This window comes from Rhipicephalus sanguineus, chromosome 2 (genome assembly GCF_013339695.2).
Source record: "Rhipicephalus sanguineus isolate Rsan-2018 chromosome 2, BIME_Rsan_1.4, whole genome shotgun sequence".
Taxonomy (NCBI): Eukaryota; Metazoa; Arthropoda; class Arachnida; order Ixodida; family Ixodidae; genus Rhipicephalus; species Rhipicephalus sanguineus.
Genome location: NC_051177.1, coordinates 82,874,874 through 82,894,831, shown reverse-complemented (window position 1 = coordinate 82,894,831; position 19,958 = coordinate 82,874,874). Strand labels below are relative to the sequence as shown.

At 47.5% G+C, this 19,958-nt stretch overlaps 1 protein-coding gene across 1 annotated transcript; it reads right to left on the bottom strand.

Annotated features, from left to right (window-relative positions):
• Positions 1-270: 270 nt before the first annotated feature.
• On the bottom strand, positions 271-8,840 carry LOC119381704 (uncharacterized). The gene is made up of 6 exons (XM_037649473.2): positions 8,691-8,840; positions 7,449-7,504; positions 6,810-6,931; positions 5,415-5,651; positions 4,659-4,883; positions 271-617 (listed from the first exon to the last, which is right to left on the bottom strand). The coding sequence occupies exons 1-6, from the start codon at positions 8,838-8,840 to the stop codon at positions 271-273; spliced, it is 1,137 nt and encodes a 378-aa protein (XP_037505401.2).
• Positions 8,841-19,958: the final 11,118 nt, after the last annotated feature.

Below are 19,958 nucleotides of genomic sequence, written 5' to 3'. Positions count from 1 at the left end.
TATTTTGGAACTGCAACTATCGTTCAAACTATAACGAGAAATGTCCCGGCAAATATCCCAATATCCAAATACTACATTTTTAAGTGAGATGTGCCGTAAATTATCTAAACAAGGTGATTTTTCTCTAATCAGCCAGTAAGCCTAACTATTCAGACTTAGTGTCTAAGTATAATGTCCCGTTCGTAGAGTTCAGCTCAAGGATTAAAACTTATACCGCTAACTAAAAATTGCTCATCTCAAAAAGAAGAAGACCGGAGTAAATAAAGGAACTCACGGCCTTTTGGTGAATAGCTCCCCGAACTCTTCTTTCTTGTACTTGTCGGGATGCTTTTGGGCGCCCTCGACGCTCATGAGGTCCTTAGTCAGCGTGCAAGTGTCGTGGCCACCTTCAGAAAACACCGTCGCACCACGCAGCTGGCCAATCTTCAAGAGGAACTGGTTGGCCACGGAGCCCTTGGACATTAGCGGTGGAGCCAATTCAGCGCCTATCGGACGTGCACTTCGGACTTCGACCGACACGGGCGCCACCTTGCGGCACGCTCCAAGCTGGTTACGCTGGGACAGCGTTGGCAGCACTGGCCGACATTCGGCTGGCGGAAGCGGCAGTTTTTCGGGCACTGCAATCCGCGAGGTTGCACAAGAAAAGCAGTTTCACAAACTTAGTACTCTGGTTGTGAAGGAGAAAGAATTACGGGTGTGCGAATATCAAATTTTTCGAATACGAATCGAATACGAATATCCACCTTCGAATATCGAATCGAATATCGAATATCAAGGAAAAATGCCTCCACAGTAAAAATATTTTATTTAACATGTAGCTATTTGAAAAAAAAAACATTAACAGCCTGACTGGCAACAAAGCATACACTGCTATCTCCAGAACACAATGTCCAGGCTAGCACAATGCACATCACAACGCAAGTATCACGGCACAATGAAAGTAATGAATACATGTTATCATAAAGAAATATGAGTTGCTCCACGTGATCAGGTAGCAGGCACTCCCTTGTAACAGAGACACCCCCCCCCCCTGCCACTGAAAAGCCACGCTCGCTTGGAACAGAAGTGGCTGGTATAGGGAGTTACATGGGGCAAAGCTTTTCCAGACTGGGGTATCTGAAGGTGCCTACAGTTCGCTACCAGTCACATGAGTCACTGTCTTTCTTCAGAAGTGGCCCCGCATAGTGAACGAGTGGTAGTGCGGCACGTTACGGCCGCATAATATTGAAAATGTACGGTTACATGATCGCCAACAGCGCTGCACGTCGGAGATGCACCAGCAATAATCATACGTATTGGGGCGCTGAAGAATTAGAGTGGGTTTCCTCAAGTACAATTGGTGTACTTGCACACTACGTGTGACAGTTCCCTCTTACACTGAAAGCCCATACTAAATCAGTTTAGAGCGGGAAGTTACTGTTAATTAAATTAAGTTATTTGGCTAGACGAGGTTAACTCCTACTGGTGAAAATGAAAGATGAGTTTTGCTTTACCTAAGAAGTTTCGCTCAAGGGCTTCACAGACTTCCGTTGCTGATTGTGACGGAAATTGCATCGTCCCCCAACGTGCCATCAAACCTTTTTTTCCACATTCACAAGTGTTGGGAGTTTTAGGCTCGCTACGCTTCACCTAACCACCGAAGCAAAATTCAGTCGTTATGTAGCCGATCCTTAGAATGGTTCTCGATACTCCGCGAGCAAGATTTTGCCTCCATGGTCTTCCAAGAAGTTTCCGGTGTTACTGCAGCAAGACAGTTTTATCTAGCTGTAACTTTGGCAAAACCAACCACGCATGGCGACAGCTGGAGATAGTGGAACTGGATCCGTAAAGGCGTGAGCAGTATACTTTGGCATGCACAACTCGTACATAGGTCATCGCCTTGAATTGGCACTGTTTCAAGCAGCGTATTCCAGCAGACATCAAAGATCAATCCAGCTGGTGCCGAGAAGTCTTCTAACTCGAACCAGTTTCTTCCCAGATGTTTTATAACTGGGCTCGGTACAAACCAGTTATCGCCATTTGAAGCCAGTTCGATTCGAATACACCGACTTGCGACAGGTCATGCGTATCATTTCCTTCAAAACCAAGTTGATTTCTTTGACTCTCTGTCCCTTTTATAAAGGTCTCTTCACCAAGCACCATTGTAAATTCCCACTACACAGAATGAATGGATGTCGCGAAGCGTCCACTTTATAGCGAGGTGGTGACTTGTGAGCTTGCAAGTTCTTTTCATCGTCATTGTCAGCATACCGCATCCACTGCGAGGCGTACGCCTCCCCCAATGAACTCAGACTCACCATGCCCTGACTGAGATTTCATTTTATGCCTGCAAATTTCTTAATATCGTCATTCTGCGCAGTATGCACCTAACCCTTTGCCGCCCTCGGCCACGCATCTCATCTCTTGGCATCCATTCCGACGCTCTAGCTGACCATCGGTTATCTGTCCTTTCTCATGACGTCACCTGCCCAGGTCCATTTTTTTTTCTTACTAGCCAACTAGGATATTGGCTACCATGGTCCTCCTCCAATACACTCTGTTGTATATCTCTTAGAGTTACGCCTATCATTTTTCGCTCCATCGTACGCTGTGTGGTCCTTAGCTTCTCGAGTTTGTTGTAAACCAGGTTTCTGCCCCATATGTTAGAACTGGCAAATCTAAATGCAATGGTTGTACACTCTCCGCTTTAGTGACGTTGGTAAGTTGTCGGTCAAGAGTTGAGAATGCCTGCCGTATGCGAGGCAGCCCATTCTTATTCTTCGGCGAGTTTCCTTTACATGAGTAGGCTACCCCATTTTTATTTAACCCAGATAAACGTACTCTTCTGCTAACTCTAGGGTCCCGTGGCTATCACGAAGCACCTATCATTCTACTTGCTTTCTGCATATTCATCTTCAACCCTAATTTGCCGCTTTATCAGTTAAGGTCTTTAAACTTTCTTTTGCAATTCGTCGCCGTCGACGCTATGGAGGAACATGTATTCGAACTGTAAAATCGAGAAGGTAGTCTTCGTTAAACTTTGTTGTCGATTCTTCTCGATCTAGCTGTTTGAATTCCTCTAAACATGCTGTGAATGAACAATAAAGAGATTGGATCTCTTTGTAGGACCCCTTTCACGATCGGGATTTTCCTGCTATTTTGAGGATGACCAGAATAGCCGTGGAGTCTGTTTATTGTGTTGGCTTTGGTATTCACGTATATTTCAAGCCTCTAGAACCACTGATATTTTTATGAAGTCGAATACCTTGTCTTAATGTGTGAATGTCGTATAAACGGTTCTTTGTATTCGGCAGATTTTTCAATTATTTTATTAATCGAATAAAAGATATTGGCTACCGCTGTTATCTCACGCACTCTGTTGTCTTATCTCTTAGAGTTACGTCTATCATGTTTCGCTCCACCTCACTATATGTGGTCTTTAGGTTCTAGTGTACTTGTTATTCTCCATGTTTCTGCCTGGAGAAGATCCATGGTACCCTTTCTGAAGCAGTCTTGCTCAGTGTGGCTTTTATCCTAATCAAAATTACTTTTTGTGAATTTTTGTACAATGCTGAAAGAAGGCTGATCAGTCAGTAGTGTCGTGTTTGACGTCTTCCATTTCGTTTATTAGTAAAATTTCGGCATTTTTTCAACTTGCTCGTAGATTTAATTCGACCTAATGCCTTGCCTGTATGAATTGAATATATTTTCATAAGTAGACTCCTGTGAATTCACAGCCAAACTTTCTGCGTTTTACTGCATAGTAACTTTGATTTTCATTGGGGAACTAGCCTGCTAGTTCCCCAATGTACACCCACGTGGATGTTTCCACATTCAGTTAAGACATGCTGTGTCTTTCCTCTAGCTTTCTGACAGCAAATTCACGCGTCTCCTTTACTGAATGTCGCTTTATAATTACGCGTTCTAAGACAACCCGAGCTCGTTTCAAACAGCAAAGCGCTTCCCTTTAAATGATAAAATGCTTCCCTCCCGATTTCTTCTGTACCCTTTCGGTAACACGGAGGTCACATTTTTCTTCCATAGTTGTCATCCAATAAATATTCCCCGCCATTCTTCAAATGGCTGTTTCTCCGGCTTTGTGCTCGGATTTGACGCTATCATATGCGAGCTTTCCGCGAGATTTGAGTCAGAACAGTGCAGTGGTAAGCGCGATTTTTTTTTTATCGACGATATTAAAATATGAACGTCGCCTGTACTTTCCTGAAAAACCGCCTTTACGCTACGAAAACAACGCGCGCAATTCAACTGGCTCAATAAAAAGAAAACACTGAACTCACATTCGCCGATTTAACCGCGTTCAATTGTTTTATTTAGACAGAAATACATTTAGTTATATAAAAGATGTTGCATGGATAAGAGTTTACCGGTCTAAAAGAGGTTTAAAGCTGCGTCACTAACTTGTTAATGGCGTAATAATATCTGCAGTTGCGATTTGTGTTTGTTAAGTGCACTAGAAGTAATGGGCTCTGCTAGTGCGCCTTATTTGCAAATGTCGAACCAGTCTAGTAAAGGTTATCGTGTACTGTTCCCTTTCTATCCATAGATGCAATATCCTGTCCTATGGCAGTGGCGTCAAACGTTTCGTACCAGCTATATGCACGATAACAGCCCCATGACATCATTTCATCTTTTGCGTTAGCATTGCGAAATCGACTTACTCAAAACCGGAGACTGCTGCGTGTGCGCCGTAGCGTTCGGTCTATTGCGCGTTTGAAAAGGAGACCTTGGCCGCACGGGAAGGTCTTCGATTACGATGACTTTAGCTGTGCTGGTGGCCTTGTCTTCCTTCAGCGAGCTGTCGCTGATCTCGGGGAGAACCGCGGATTCGACAAGCGACTGCTCGGAAATCTTCAGGTTTGGCTCCGACGAGTCCGGAAGCAAGTCTGCAGAAAGTATGGAGGGCAGCTGTGATGACACTGACAGCGGTTCAAAATCTGTGGAGAAAGTGTGGTGCAGGGGTTGCCACGAAAGTGACAAAAATAATGCGCACACAGCGCTTCACTGTGCCGGCCGGCGGCTGCAACTAGTTTCGCGCAGGCGCAGTGCGCTCTGCGAGTGCTGCTCTTTCATCGTCCGCGCTTCGGATCCTGACGATCCGAAGCGCGGACGACCGCGCTTCGAATCGTCACGAAACGAACCGTTCACACGACGAATGAGCACCACTCGCACCTTTTACTGCGCTTGCGCGAAAGTAGCCGCCGGTCGGAGGTGGCACCAACTCGCCGTCACACGCTCCGATGTTGCCGTTAAAAGTAGATCGCTGGGTATGTACTATGTGGATGCCGGAGGCAGCCCCGCCCCTTGCCCCCTTCGTGCGCGCGCCTATGCGCGGACGGTGGAAGCGCCCAACTGACGCCTCAGTGGCTACATTCCAACGCGTTTGGAATAGACAGCATAATGTCCCTGTCCCGTACCGTTTCCGGCCTCTGTGGAGAGCTCCTGGTCCTGGTTGGGCAGCGCGTCGAGCATGAGAGGAGCCGGCTCCTCCTCCATGTGAGCGCTCAGTTCCTCGGGGTTTCGCTCGGGTGGGTGCTCCATCTCGAGCTGCGCCTCTAGCTCGGGCTCCTCCGGGACCGTGGCCAGGGGCTTGGATATGGGCGACTGCTGGCCCAACGAGTTGTCGCCCTCCGACAAACTGAGGTCTGCGACGCCTGTCGAAGGCGCGTAGGTCTCAAATCACGCCTATAGTATATCAGCACGTGGTACAGCATGGCAAGTTGGATGGGCAAACGATAACCGGCGAGGAAAGACGCGAACGCGACCGGAGCACGTGTTCTTCCTTTGGCAAAGTAATCGCGTTGTTTGTCGCGTTATATGTCGCGTGTATATTACAGTATATAGCATATGTATATGTCATAGCATATGTATATGTACGATCCCCTTGCTAATGGCAGACACTTTATAAATGCAGGAAATGATGTCTTTGAGAATGAGCGAACATTGACGCGCATTGCTCTCTGCCCTACATGACCTTTTCTCGGCGAACGGCGTGCATGGGAATAAAGCACACTCTCACATCCTGCAGGCTTCATCAGAGTGTAACTGGACTATTGCTTCATCAGTGCGGGTATTCCACGCATTTCAGAACCGTCAATCACTCATTCCTACCTCAGCACGTTATGAAGGACGAAATCAAAACATTTCCATTTGTTAGTGAGCGCATGTTTGTGAAAAATGCCCTTGGGCCTTTTAGTGCTTATGAGTGCATAGATATTGTGCTTATGAATGCAAAGATTACTGCTTATGAATGCATAGATATGTGCTTATGAAGGCATAGATATGCAGTCGCGAGCGCTGCGCGACCCGCGACTGCATCGTGCAACGTGTCTCCATTTCATAGAGAGCGCAGTAGTGGCACTTCCGGTCGAGGTCACATGCGGGATAGTCATGTGACCTAAGTAGGAATGTAACTTGTGACGCCATAGTACAGCCAAATTTGAATGACAAGGAAAGTTGTTGCATAAGTACTGCCATTTCTCCTGTGTCAGTGCTTGGCACGTGTCACTGGTGGGATAGTAACCTACGCCGTGCCGTTTCGCGGTTCTATCTTGCCAGCATCACTGCTGCCAGAAGCATACGTGACGCCTTACGCGACGTTTCTGCTCAGATCACGTGACTATCCCGCATGTGACGGCGACCGAAAGTTCCGTTACTGTGCTCTCTGGCGTATGGAAATGCAGCATGGCTTGTAAGCGTAGCATAGTACAAATGTTAGTCACCAACGGTGTGCACCTGCCACTATCCACGTTTTTAAAGAGGCGTGTCTCGCACGAAAGAGCTCAAGTACCATGCAGTATGTGCTGACATACCCAACGGATCAGCCATGATAGCGTGCTTCGGGGAGAGCGAAACATCCGATAATCCTGGAATGAGGGCGTCATCGCCTGGTGCGAAGTCCTTGTCTGGGTCGCCGTCCAAGAGACTGTCCTCGCTAGCAGGGAGTGTGTCAAACGCAAACATCTGTCAACCATCTATTCGTGACGATATGAGCAAATTGGCTGTATTCTATGAATAATAAGGAAAAATAAAGTAAAGTTACGGCCTAATATAAGTGTCAAGAAAGTCTCAGTCTCAATAGGTGTTAGGAAGGGATACAAGACGCACAAACTTCATTTCTCTTTTTTACGTAGCAGTGGTGCATCTCTCTACATCCTGTGTGAGTCTGCAGTGCATGCAGGGGCTTCATTTCTTCACGACATACTTCTTTATAGTGGAAAATAATAAAAGCAGCACTTCACCTCCCTTATTTTGCACGACCGCTTATTACTCGCAGATCACGTAACACACCTTAACTCATGCACGAGTTCATATATCCAAGTAAACGTGATCTTAATTTTGACCTTCTTATGCAGCCATGTTACATCTACATCTGATCGTGCTCTAGTTTGGGTTTATAGCGCCGAATCCTTTAGCTCGCACGCATAAAAATGGCTGAAATGGCAGCTTACTCTAGAGACAGTCCAGACTTTTCGGACGGCATATCCACAAGAGGACCCGAATGTTTCTGAAATGAAGCCATGGTACATAGATTATAGCATTATCAGTACACTATGAACGTCTGACGTCATCGTCTGGTGCAGTACACTAGCGAGTGTTTGCCGCCAGTTATACGCATACACTTGGAGAATGGCGTTTCAGTCCAGCACACTCAAATGAAAAGGAGTGTTTCGGGCGTCTTTGTCCCACAACGAACGATAATTGTCGTCTGCCTCGCGTACCTTTCCTTGCTTTATCGCCGCGCCCAGCACTCTCAGGTCACGAAGGGCCTGCGAACTGCCATCGTGACAAAGCGTTCTTCACAAGTAAGTGGCCAGTGTGCCCAGATTTCAAGACAGGAAATGCGAGCAATCCAGATTATTGTTGTGGGGCTAAAAGACACCCAAGGCACGCCTTTCTTTTTTTCTTTTGTTTTAGAGTGCACATTTTGTCCCAGTAGCTCTATAGCATGTGCGCAGCAGCGCGTGCATGCGCGCAATTCTTGTCTCTTTGGCTAACAAGTTTCGGCTTGTTTTCGAGCCCTAAATCCCCGTGTCATTAAAAGGGACTGGGACTGAGCCTGTTGGTGTGGTTTTACGACTGCGACATAGCGCGAAAAATGGACACAGGGAGAACGAACAGCGCCAGGCGCCGAATGCCAACAATGCGTTTATTTGTGCGAACACGAATATGAATGCTTTTCAGAGGACAGGAGGTTTTTTTTTTTTAAGCGCGCCTGCGTCCTACCCTGTCTGGAACATGAGGAGCTTAAGAGCGCAGATAGTTAATCTCTTTGTCGGTTACCGCTATTGACGGTGTACTAACACACGCTAACTCAACGCTATGCATCGCAAAGGCTTCATAAATCTCTCGAGTTCGGGAATGGCTGTAGCTGCGATCTATTTATCTTAGATCTATCTGATAGATAGATAGATAGATAGATAGATAGATAGATAGATAGATAGATAGATAGATAGATAGATAGATAGATAGATAGATAGATAGATAGATAGATAGATAGATAGATAGATAGATAGATAGATAGATAGATAGATAGATAGATAGATAGATAGATAGATAGATAGATAGATAGATAGATAGATAGATAGATAGATAGATAGATAGATAGAAGCCCCGAAACAATTGCTATTCCCAGCTCAGCAACCGATGACGAAACCAGAACGATGAAGCGTAGATACGCGTTGTGAGCGTACCGCAGCGGCCGTGCAGCTGGAGCGCGCCACCGTGACCGAGACGTCGATGTCGCACTCGAGGCTAGAATTTCGGACGGCCACTCGAGCCGGCTCTTCGACAATGTCAGGTTCCGCCTCGCTGTGCCTGTCGTCGTCGGTGCAGGCGGCCATTTTGCTTCGATGCTCCTACTAGAGTAGGAATCGGAAAACACCTGCGCAAGATGTCACGCGGCACGTTTTAAAGGAGTCCTGACACAAAAATTTTCGCCCCGAGTTTTTTTGCTGCAATGTGTTGCTGGGGGCCTGTTAGTCATACCACGGCACATCGTTTGCTGCAGCGCGCGACAGATAATTAATTACAAGCTCCTCATTACCGACACAGCCTCAGTTTCGGTTTGACAGAGCTCCAAAAACGACAAGCCACCGGGTGCAACTATCACCACCTAGCGAGTGAAACGCTCGGTCACGTGAGCACACAGAACAGTGACGCATTTCCGCGTGGTCTGTCGTCGTCGGGCTCATCGTCGTCTGATGGCGACGATTTGCTTGCGGCGGGGATCGAAGGAATTTTCGACGTGGCGAATCACTTCAGGTTTGACCCGCTGGCGAGGAGCGATTCGTCGGGAAGCGCGTCAAAACAGAAATGGCGGCTACGACGTCATCGTAACTTGTATCGGCTGCAACGGTTACGTAGGGGAAGTAGGGGGGTCACCTCGGGTCACCTTCGAGGGTGTCAATGCACTAGGTGCGGCCTATAATGCTGGATCGCGCTCGCGAACTTCAAAATTCATATAAAATACCTTCCAAGCTTTATTCGCTGTCGATATTTTGCAGATGGTACACGCACGTACACGGGAATCGATCCAGCAGGCTATCTCGGCCGCGAAATTTTGTGTCAGTACCCCTTTAATATCCAGCACCAAAGCACACCCGCAGCGTTACCAGTCAAACCCGTCTAAATGGGGTGTCTAACGACACCACTTACGAATGCTGTAGGAAAAGCCGATAAAAGAACGCCGACTCGTAAACACATCTTTAATCAGTTCGGACTGTTAAATTTGCCCTTTAAAGCTTTTTTTTATTATTCATTTGGTGGGAAGGATTCGATATTGGGGGAACTTAAGGACCAAGGTACTCGAAGGGGGCCTGCAACGCTTTTTCAGCATGGTTAGAAAACGCTGCCGACCAGTAGTCGAGGCTCCTGAGAACAAGCGAGCCAAACATAGCGCAGCACGCGGCCTGCAATTCAGACATAATTCTCAATGTCAGTTAGAAATATTTCCCTCTTCTTTCCTACAAATGATGTCATATACCCAAACGACCAGGCCATATACCCAAATTCACGGCCATTGGCTGATTTTAACATCGTGTGCTGCATAGTTGCGGTGGTCGCCGCGGGAGGCCGCCACGTGCCCGCGCGCGCGCGCTCACGATAACGCCGAAAGTAAGCCGCACGTTAGAAAGAAAAAACTCTCCAGGTCATGATGAGTGCGTGGCGTAACGTCTTTCCCCCGTGCCATCCCTCTCTGCTTAGCTTCCAGCGCGCTCGTCTGGTCGACAGAAGAGCGAAAGCAATTACAGCCTGCGACAAATCTAACTGCGCTCGTACTTGACGGATTCTAAATAATTTTGCCGGCGGCAGATTCGTCAGGCAATAAACGCCTCTAGTAAGTCATTCGATGGTCACTTGGGAAAGTGCTGCAGGGCCCTTTTAAATATCGCACTGGTACCTCGGGGATAGTACGTTATGTTTCGGATTTTAAAGCATCTCCTTCCTGTAGGATGCAGGGTATAGGCATAGGCGTGCGCAGGGTTCCCCATCAGGGGGGGGGCAAAGGTTCATCACAGCGCCCCCCCCCCACCCTAATAAGTCAATGGGGCAGATTTTGCGCCCTCCCCCACCTATCTTAGGTGACTGTAAGGGTCAATGTACGGGGCAGATTTTGCGCCCTCCCTCTTAGGTGATTAAGGGGGGGGCGGCCGCCCCCCCTGCCCCCCCCCCTGTACGCACGCCTATGCGCATAGGTTACGTCCATAACAGATGGTCAGGATCGCCGCGGCGAGAAGAAAAATTTGTGTAGGGCTGCGTCACCGCTTGTCCACGTATTCATTTCTGGCTTACTAAGCTTCGTCTTACATTGAGTGCTACCGGACAAAATTAGTTTTTGAAAACACAAATTATCTTTAAAGCCCTTAAACTGTGCTTATCTGCACAACGGACGGCAATTTTTACGACCACGGCCAAATTCACAAGACGAAAATGAGACACACCGACGCTTTCTGGTACGTCAAAGGTGGGAACGCTTTTGCAAGCATTTGCCCATGCGCAAGCTACAAAGTCCCAAACATGACTTGAAGAGCGTACGAAAACCCTGTATTGATAAGGCGTGCACTGTGCGAGAAAGCATAGTTGGAGAAGGCGTGCTCATATCTTCATTATGTACACTCGAATACGGCGTCCTCGAAAAGTATACAGACATGCTTTACGGCAAATTAATATCCAAGTGCCAGCCTCCCGGTTAGATCAGTGGGCGTGGAGCTGTGCTGCTGCCCCGAAAAGGTGGTGGGCGGTTCGACATTGTCGGGCCAAGACGAGTTCTTTAGATTGAAGTTATTCGCTTACGTGTATATTTTTAGGCGCCCGTAGCTTTCCTTTGTAGCCTGCATGCTACATCCAATTGCTGCCTTCTCGTTCGTGATTTCATATTCATTTATATGGCCTGACTTAATAAGGCGAAAGCTTTAGATGCCTCATCGAACGCGAAAATTGACCGGCGTCCCACGTCGGCGGCGTCAACATGACTGATACAAAAAGTCGTCACATGCTTACGGCACCATAACACGTCACTGTGACGTCACATGTCGACGTCACCACATGAAATCTTTGCTTGGTCAAAGCGGCACGTAGCTTTGCATTAGAAGGTTCTAGCAACGATGAACGCAAACGAAAAAAAAAGAACGATCGCCTATCAGCAGGCAGCTGTGTGCGGCGCCTGTCGTCATTGCCCACATTTCGTTCAAGTGAAGCTACGACCTGGTAAACTGCAAGCGCACGTGACGGCAAATCGGCGAGGCGCTTACCAATGTGGGCCTGCGGACGACCTCGCTGAGCGACTGTCTTCTGCGGGAACACCACGCGACTGCGCGCCACGAACGACGGCGCGCGAGCCGCACGAGCGCAAGACCACACTTCTTTTTACCACTGCCTGCAAACGAAGGTAACGAAAAGAAATTGAATGAGCGAAATCTCTTTCACACTCACCAGTTTCGCAATGCATTTACCGCAGATGCGATTTCTACTAATTCGGAATCTACAAAACCAATCTTGTGATTTTCTCAGTTTCAAGCACCTTGTTAGGATAATGATGATGTACCGCATTTACCCAAAAGCAGGGCTGGGCAAATATACTTTGAAATTGTATCGCGATACGATACAAGATACTCAGGCAAGAAATACTTGAGATACAGATACAAGATACTGCAACACTGATTGTACCCGATATGATATATTCCAATTGTATCTTAAGATACTTCGATACTTTCTCAAATTTGTTAATATATATCTATATAATGCAGCATTAAACGCCTAAGCACGTAAATTTTCACTTGAAAATTTATTAACTGCGACCAATTGTGTTTCATTTGAATGAAAAACTCTGTTAGTATCTCAAAAGTTTTGTACCTTTTGTTCAAGATAAATCTGTTTCATTCCGACACAACTTATTGGCGTTGTTTTAGCTACTTAACATGACAGCTCTTTAGACATTTCGCTGATAGCGGTTCTTGCTTGTAGCTTTTGTAATTAATGGGAGCTTGTCACTGCTCTGCTTGCTGACCAGCAAACGGGTTGTCAACTAACCAGATGAACTACAATAAGAAGCCTCCGCAGAATGGTGCAATTACCGCTGTCGAGTTCTACCTTGCCGGTAAACATATTATGGTCATAATTGATTTTTAAGGCGCAAAGCAGGACATAGAAAGAACACGGGACGGAACGCCTCCGTCCCGTGTCCTTTCTTGTGTATGTCCTGCTTTGCGCCTTCAAAATCAATTATGAACGTATACCAACTTGCCCAACAAAAAGGTCTCCTAAACATATTATGGTTTTCGCAATAACGGATCACCGGCAGTGTTGTACGGAACGGCGTTCCAAGGAACGACGTTCCAGGAACTAGTTCCTTTTTTGGAGGAACGGAGGAACGCCACCGTTCCATTGAGGATCGGAGGAACTATAACGGTAACTCGTTACGTTTACGTACGAACGGTATAGGGAACGGCGTTCCTTCTGTAAAAGTTGCTCGACATTGAGCAGACGCCCGCACACAGCACATCATGCAGAACAGGGTGGATGGGCGACCGCGTGAGGCGCAAGAATCTATCGCTCGCCTGTCACTTGACTATGCTGCATCCTGGTGTTCACTTTAAGCAATTTTTCCCTGCGCCCGCCGGGGGCGCAGGGAAGCGCGCGATGTCAAGACCGACCGCGCGCGGGAGGAACAGCTCATCTTTGTTTTTCATTTTTTTGTCTGAGCCACTCTGACAGCAATCACGGGTCGTTGTTGAGTGTAGACACAACTTGGAGAACTTTTACTTGACATTCGAGAATCATCGAACCCCATTGTAGAGCTGCCGCTAGGAAAGGGCAGGCAATTTTTTTTACCTCGGCGACCTTTTTGTTCTGCCAACTTAAAGGTAGCTTGTGTGTGTGTGTGTGTGGGGGGGGGGGGGGGGGTGTATTCGGACGGTTCTGCTGCGCGTCCCAGTGGCCTTGTCGCCATAGGGAAAAGTGGGGGAGCCGACTTACCGTAGTCGAGGCGCCTACGCGTGGTTCCGCGGAGTTTTCGAAAGGCGCGAATCATCGTCACGAATCTGGTGTTTGGCGCGCATGGGACAGAGGAGCCAATCACAACGCCAGAGGCCGCAGAAAATGAGTGAAGCACCGATCTGCAACTTTTATTATAGTTCAGTTCGACAGCCGCCGCACCGATAACGTCTGTCATGCAATAAACGATACGCGTACATCCAGTGCCATAGGTTGGCAAACTCACTCATGAGTCGACTCACTGAGACTCAGATCGAGCCGGGAGTGTGAGTCTGAGTGAGTTATATTTTGGGGAGTTTGAGTTCGAGTGAGTCCGATTAAGAAAAATTTTATTGAGTCTGAGTCCGAGTGGGTCTAGTTAAGGAAACTTTTGGTGAGTCTGAGTCCGAGTGAGCCCTAAGGGCAAAATATATTTCTTGAGTGAGTCTGAGTGAGCTCCATATTTTTTGCCGGCCTATGGTTCTATCTACTAGAATTTAGCATTTCTATAAGCCTTGTATCACATCTAGACTCACGCCGACTAACACTTACTTCAACGCACTAGCGTTCATATACGCCAGGTCAAAATTTATTGATCAGAGGAGTAGGTTAAGGAAGGGGGGGGGGGAGGTCACGGCAACTGGTTATATAACATATATGCGGCTCTTCAACATATATGTGTGCGTATAAAGTTTATACAAATCTTTAGCGTCATTTTGTAATGTTTCGCTCAGTAAAAAAATTACGCCGCAGTCACCTTCCCGCCACATGCTTCGCCTAACATCGACTCCCACGGTACGTGGGAAGTGCCGAATCTTTTTTTTCTTATTTCTAGCGATAGTGGTTACGGACCCCGGCGGCGGCGGCGGATAATTACGGCGCCAAAAAACGCCAGGCCTGCGCTGAAACCGCAGCACAGTCACAGCGAAAGCTGGAAGAGCGGCGTTTCTAGAGCCCGTTGCAAGCTCTCTTGGGGCTACTAATACAAGTACACTAGCAAGGTACCCACTACGCCATAAATAACAATTTTTGTGAAGATGGGAAGCACCTATTAAGCCATTATTCGTCATTATGCGGAGAAGCGAGGCACCAGCTACACGTCTGTTAGGCATTATATGCACTTTGTTGACGCGGCGACTGATGACGATGAAGAATTAGGGCTCAGCCCTTTGTAATGGGTGGGAAGCTTTAAACGGCCCACCAGTTATGCACTTTGCATTGGGTGACGCCCGGTCGCTATTTCCCTCTCCCGCCATGCTGTATAACATACGTTGACGTGGGAGAAGGGGGGGGGGGGCGAAGAACTTTACTCAGACCCCGAGGAAATGAATCATGCACTTATGGGCTTCCTTGGCAACCAATACAAGTGCACTTGCGAGGAACCCACTACGCTATAAATCATTGTAATTTTTGAGAAGTAGGGAAGCAGGCACTATGCCATTTTTCGTCATTCTACGGAGAGCGGTGGTACCTGCTAAACGCATGTAAGGCATTACGAGCTTTGTTGGTGCTGTGCCTGATGACGATGAGGAATTATGGCGGAACCCTTTGTAATGGGTTGGAAGCATTCAACAGCCTACTCGTTGCGCAATTCGCATTGCGTGACGCCTGGTTACAGAATTCGCGCTGTGCAACGCTTGGTGCTTATTTTACTCTTCTACCACGCTATATTGCATATGTTAATGTGGTTCCTTCCCGACATGAAGCCTGTATAGGACCTTTTTGCAAAGCAGTTTCAAGCACCGGCATGGCTCAGAGGTTGAATACTGGACTCCCACGCAGAGTGCACAGGTTCGAACCTCGTTCCGTCCTGGAATTTGTTTCTTATTTCGTTTTTTTTTTCTTATTTCGAGCGATAGTGGTTACGGACACCGGCGGCGGCAGCGGCGGCGGCCGCGGACATCCACGGCGCCAAAAACGGCCGCTGAAATGGTCTCATAACAGCTTTCACTGTAAAACGGCCCTTATTGTGATCTCATAACAGCTTTCGCTGTAAACGTTTTATAACATCTTGATTTTTGCTCCAAGAAAGACGAACACATGAGAGAAGACAGAACAGGCGCTACTAACAACTGGTGTGGTAGATCCTGCTTCTATCACGTGTTCGTCTTTCTTAACGCAAAAATCACGATTTTATGTGCTCACTAACTTGCCCAACAAGTTCTTATTAAAAGTTTTTATGCTGAGCAAGCGCAGCGTTGCCCCTAGGTGAGCGGCCTCATTATTCTAGCTAGCCGCGGGCCGTGGCCATCTCTCGAGACCGCTCTATGAGGCTGCGCTGATTCCTCGGGTCCAGGCATGATAGCTTGGCCTCCCACTGCCGTTCAAATATTGCCTGATTGTCTATGGTGCCAGGTTTATGTACGCATCCCGGCCACCGATGCAGAAATCTCTTAATGAAAGTATAATAACAAGAAAGGCAAAACAATAAAGTCAGAAAGTTAAAATAAATAACAAAAAATTAGGAGCCCTTTTTCTACCGGGAATATGGGGGCAAGCGAAGTCTGGCGTCTGCGTGCCTGACCAACTTTATCTCTTTCTTTCTTTATTTATTTCTTTCCTCCTTTCTTTCTTTCTTTCTTTCTTTCTATCACATTTCTCAGTGCTCCCTCCTAAGTTTTTTCTTCCTTCCATGCCGGGAATTGGACCTTCACCCACGTGCTTAGCCGCGCAACACTTCTGTTGATACAGCAACGACGGTCACACGTGAAACGATGTAATGCAACAATGAAAGGCGACAATGAAATGTGGCGACGTGAAATGGTAAGTGACCTCGATAAAAGATCAGGTTGCCATATCAGAAACGGCTGATCGATGACAAGCCCGCGCTCGAGAGAGCGTCAGTTATTGGAAAACGGCGCCTTCAAATGCGCATGTGACCGGCGCCCCTTCGAGGGCCTCATTTGTGCACAGCCGCATTTTTGTACACACACACCGGCGCCGGATTTTGCGCGAACTATGCCACCGCCACCCGAAATCTGTAAATCACAGAGGCTTCGCTAAAATTTAAAATAAAGATTAGTCGGCGAAGTGCGTGTAGTACATACACGGCTATCCCAAATTCCCTGCCTCAGTACATCGCCTAATGAAAAAAATTACACCATCTCTCGCTAAAGGGGACCATGAGACGATGCGAAGCCGGAGCACTTGCACGTTCGCGTTCCTTTGGCGTTCATTGGGCATGCTACCGACCTCGCGTCGTGGAACGCGAAGAGGGACGCTACGCGCGTCGTATCTTCCATCTAGCCTGGCCGTTAATTCTCACAGGGCGAGCGGGGAACGCGGTCGACAGGCGGGCGAGAGGGGGGCAGCGTAGGAGAGGAGAGAGAAGGGGATGGGACGCGCATGCGCTTGATCTCATCGCGGCGTTGCGCAGGATAGAATTTCGGCATGTCTAGCCCGCGTTTCAGAGGAAGAGTGGAAAGAGGGAGGGGAGAGGGGAAATGGATAGGGGAAGGGGAGAGGGTGAGTGGAGAGGAGGTGTGTGGAGAGGGCATGCGCATGCGCAGTAAGGGCGGTCACGCCGCACACCACCACCACCACCGGATTGAGCTCCGCCTTAAGATACTTCGCATCTAAAAAGTCACAGTTTCGCCTCAAGGGCGAAGCAAGGAATGCGATAGCGAGAAATTGGAATGTCACAGGAAGAACTAAAAGCAGCTAGAAACTTGCACGCTGCTGAAGCACGCAGGAAAAGAAAACACATAAGGCGACTGCGAACTGACAACTGTCTCAGCTCGACACTTGCAGCGCGTTGCTCAAACACAAAGAAGGAGGCACGAAAAGAACGCGCAGGTATACATAGGATGAGCGCGAACTGTCACAGCTGTTACTTCAACTAACCCCTACTTTTTCTCTTCTGCTAGCACATCACGACTTTCGCAAACGCGACCACTACAGCGAGCAAAGTGACCTTCGTGTGGTATATATCTTTAACGAAAACTTTACGGTGAAAGTACTAGACGTACAAAAACTCCCCCACAAGAAATAATCGCGCGAGCACGGTCGACCACGCCGTGTATGTAAAGTACAAGTCGAAGGCGCACATTCCAACTCCGGCGAAATACCAGACAATTTTAGAATTGGGGACTCAGACAATTTGCGACCCGCAAGGACGCATGCGCAGAACGCAAGCCACTCTCGGGCTCTTGCGCTGGCGTTGTCCCAATAAAAGTCCTTTGTCCCAAGACCCTGCAGCGCCATCCTTTGGGCGGCAAACATAACCGCAGAGCGCGCGATCTCAAGAGAAGAAAATAAAGAAGGCGCTTGGCAGTGGCACGTGAAGCCACGGCTCGCGTCCTCTGCGGGCGTCGATTCTGGTCACTCAGATAAAACTTCACTTTGCTCTAGTATGGTACAGGAGGAAGCGGTCAAACTTTATTTGACCAAGGGATTTGGGCACGTACGTCCCAGGATCCCCGCACGACCCCACTGCGCTATGCGTTCATGAGTTCATGCAGTTCCATGACGTGGGCGGCCCGGTCAGTGGTGATCTGCTTGACCGGGTCCATCAAGCGCAGCAGGGTCTCCCATTCCTCCCATGTGGCCAGTGGCTCCGGTCCCCGCGGTGGAGGGTCCGCCGGGCATTCCATGAGAATGTGGGTAATGGTAGCGTGGGGGTGAGTGCATTGAGCACAGGACAGTATTCCTGAGGCTAAATGATCATGATGGTGATGATGATGATGATGATTATGTGCCTCTACACGTGGCTCATACCCACTCTGGGGCATTGGCCAAGAATTGTTAATATGATGTTTTAAAGTTATAACTAATGATTAAACACAAAATACAAGCAAACATATAAAAGAATGAGTGCAATAATTATTTGTACATTCAGACCAGACTACTCATCCTAACTAGAAATTAGAATATTGAAAATAATGTGTTACCGAACGTCTTATACTTTTTCATTGATTTTTTTATTCATTGCTAATATCGGAAATTACAGCGCAAACGCACTTCTTTATCCTTCTTACTTCTTCCTTACTTCTTTGTCCCTGTACACACCTGAATATAATTTCATGTTTTTGCGTATCTAATGCACTATCATCCTTGTTACACGTTTTGGTTTAGAGCTACGACAGTGTGCACATGTGCGGTAAGTTTGCTTTGGTAAGTTCGCCATACGCCAATGCATATATATGCATTGGCGTATGAAAGAATAAAGCATTTGTTAGTCAGTGTTTGTGTCGTACGTTTTTTTTTTTCTTCGAGGGTGTCTTGTGCGTTTGCGCTGTAATTTTAGCCTCAGTATTCTGCTCGCGTTGTAACATATATACTGTGATTCTTGTTCAGCCGTCTCGTTTCTTCCCTCCTGTGGCATAAGTCAAAGCGTTCCCACTAGCTCGCGCCACCACGAGCCATGGTACGCTCTTCTTTTTCCCTGGTCAACTGGCCACGAGCGGCGTGGGGCTACAACCCCAAAAGGGGGTGCTATCCTGGACGCTGTCAAATTCCGCCATCTTGTCAAATTTTGTGATGGTGGCATTTTAAGCCAATCGGAAGGGCCGTAGCAGCCCTCCGGGCCAATCAGGCTTGACCAATGACGGAATTCGACAACATGGCGGAATTTGACAATGTCCAGAATAGCACTCATGGAAAACTAGCGTGGAATCGCCAGCAGCACGACGCAAACGCAGGGCGGGCAAAGATGCAGCATGGCCCGCGTCTCACATAATTTTAATTTCGCCACGTGTGACGTCCCGTGCGTTTCACTCAACGCCACGTGCGTTCGTATTATGCCGTCAGTATCCTGGAGAACGAATAAATACCATGAAAGAGAAAAAGAAGTGAGGCGTGGCGTAATTGTCAAAGGCAGTGAGCTGCGGAGCGAGGGGCCGCAGGTTCGAAACCCCAGTTATGCGCTTCGGAATTTTTTTCTTCTGAATTATTTTTATTTGTAGCTTTTATTTATATATACCTATATACATATCCGGGATATGACGGCGACGGTGACGGCGAAAATCCGCTGAGAGTGTCCATATAATTGCTATTGCAATAAGCAAGACACACGCGCCGTTGCGCTCACATTTGGCGTTGGGGAGTGTCTCAATGGTAGGTAATTATTTTTATCCTTCGAATACATTCGCTTCTACTACATGGGACAGCATACAGCTCTCCCATAGTAATTTACTACAGTAATCTAAATTGTCTGCATTGTTTCTAAACACACGGAGCGCATCGTACTCTAAATTGCCTCGTTTTTACTTTTTTCTTTGTTCATGTTTTTTTTCTAAACACAATAAACATGTCTCTCTACATACCAATCAACCCAGCAGCGAACAGCAGACAGTAATCCGCAGTAGCAGTCCCGCAAAGCCCGGAAGTGTAGGTAAAAAAAAAATTGGTCATGAAAAGTGGTTTGATAACTAGAGACCTCTAATAATAAGACGTCGCACTAACCATAGATCCGGTCCCGACGGTCGGAATATTGCTCAAAATTGCATTTCTGTTCCTTTTCGTTTTGTTTTAAGCAAATAACAGCACTT

Bases quoted from the DNA above. Each gene is read 5' to 3' on its own strand.
- LOC119381704 (XM_037649473.2), bottom strand. From the start codon at position 8,840: ATGGCCGCCTGCACCGACGACGACAGGCACAGCGAGGCGGAACCTGAC. The intron at 7,505-8,690 runs GTACGCTCACAA...GCTTCATTTCAG, and splicing joins CCAGCTGCACGGCCGCTGCG to AAACATTCGGGTCCTCTTGT. The intron at 6,932-7,448 runs GTAAGCTGCCAT...ACTCCCTGCTAG, and splicing joins AAGTCTGGACTGTCTCTAGA to CGAGGACAGTCTCTTGGACG.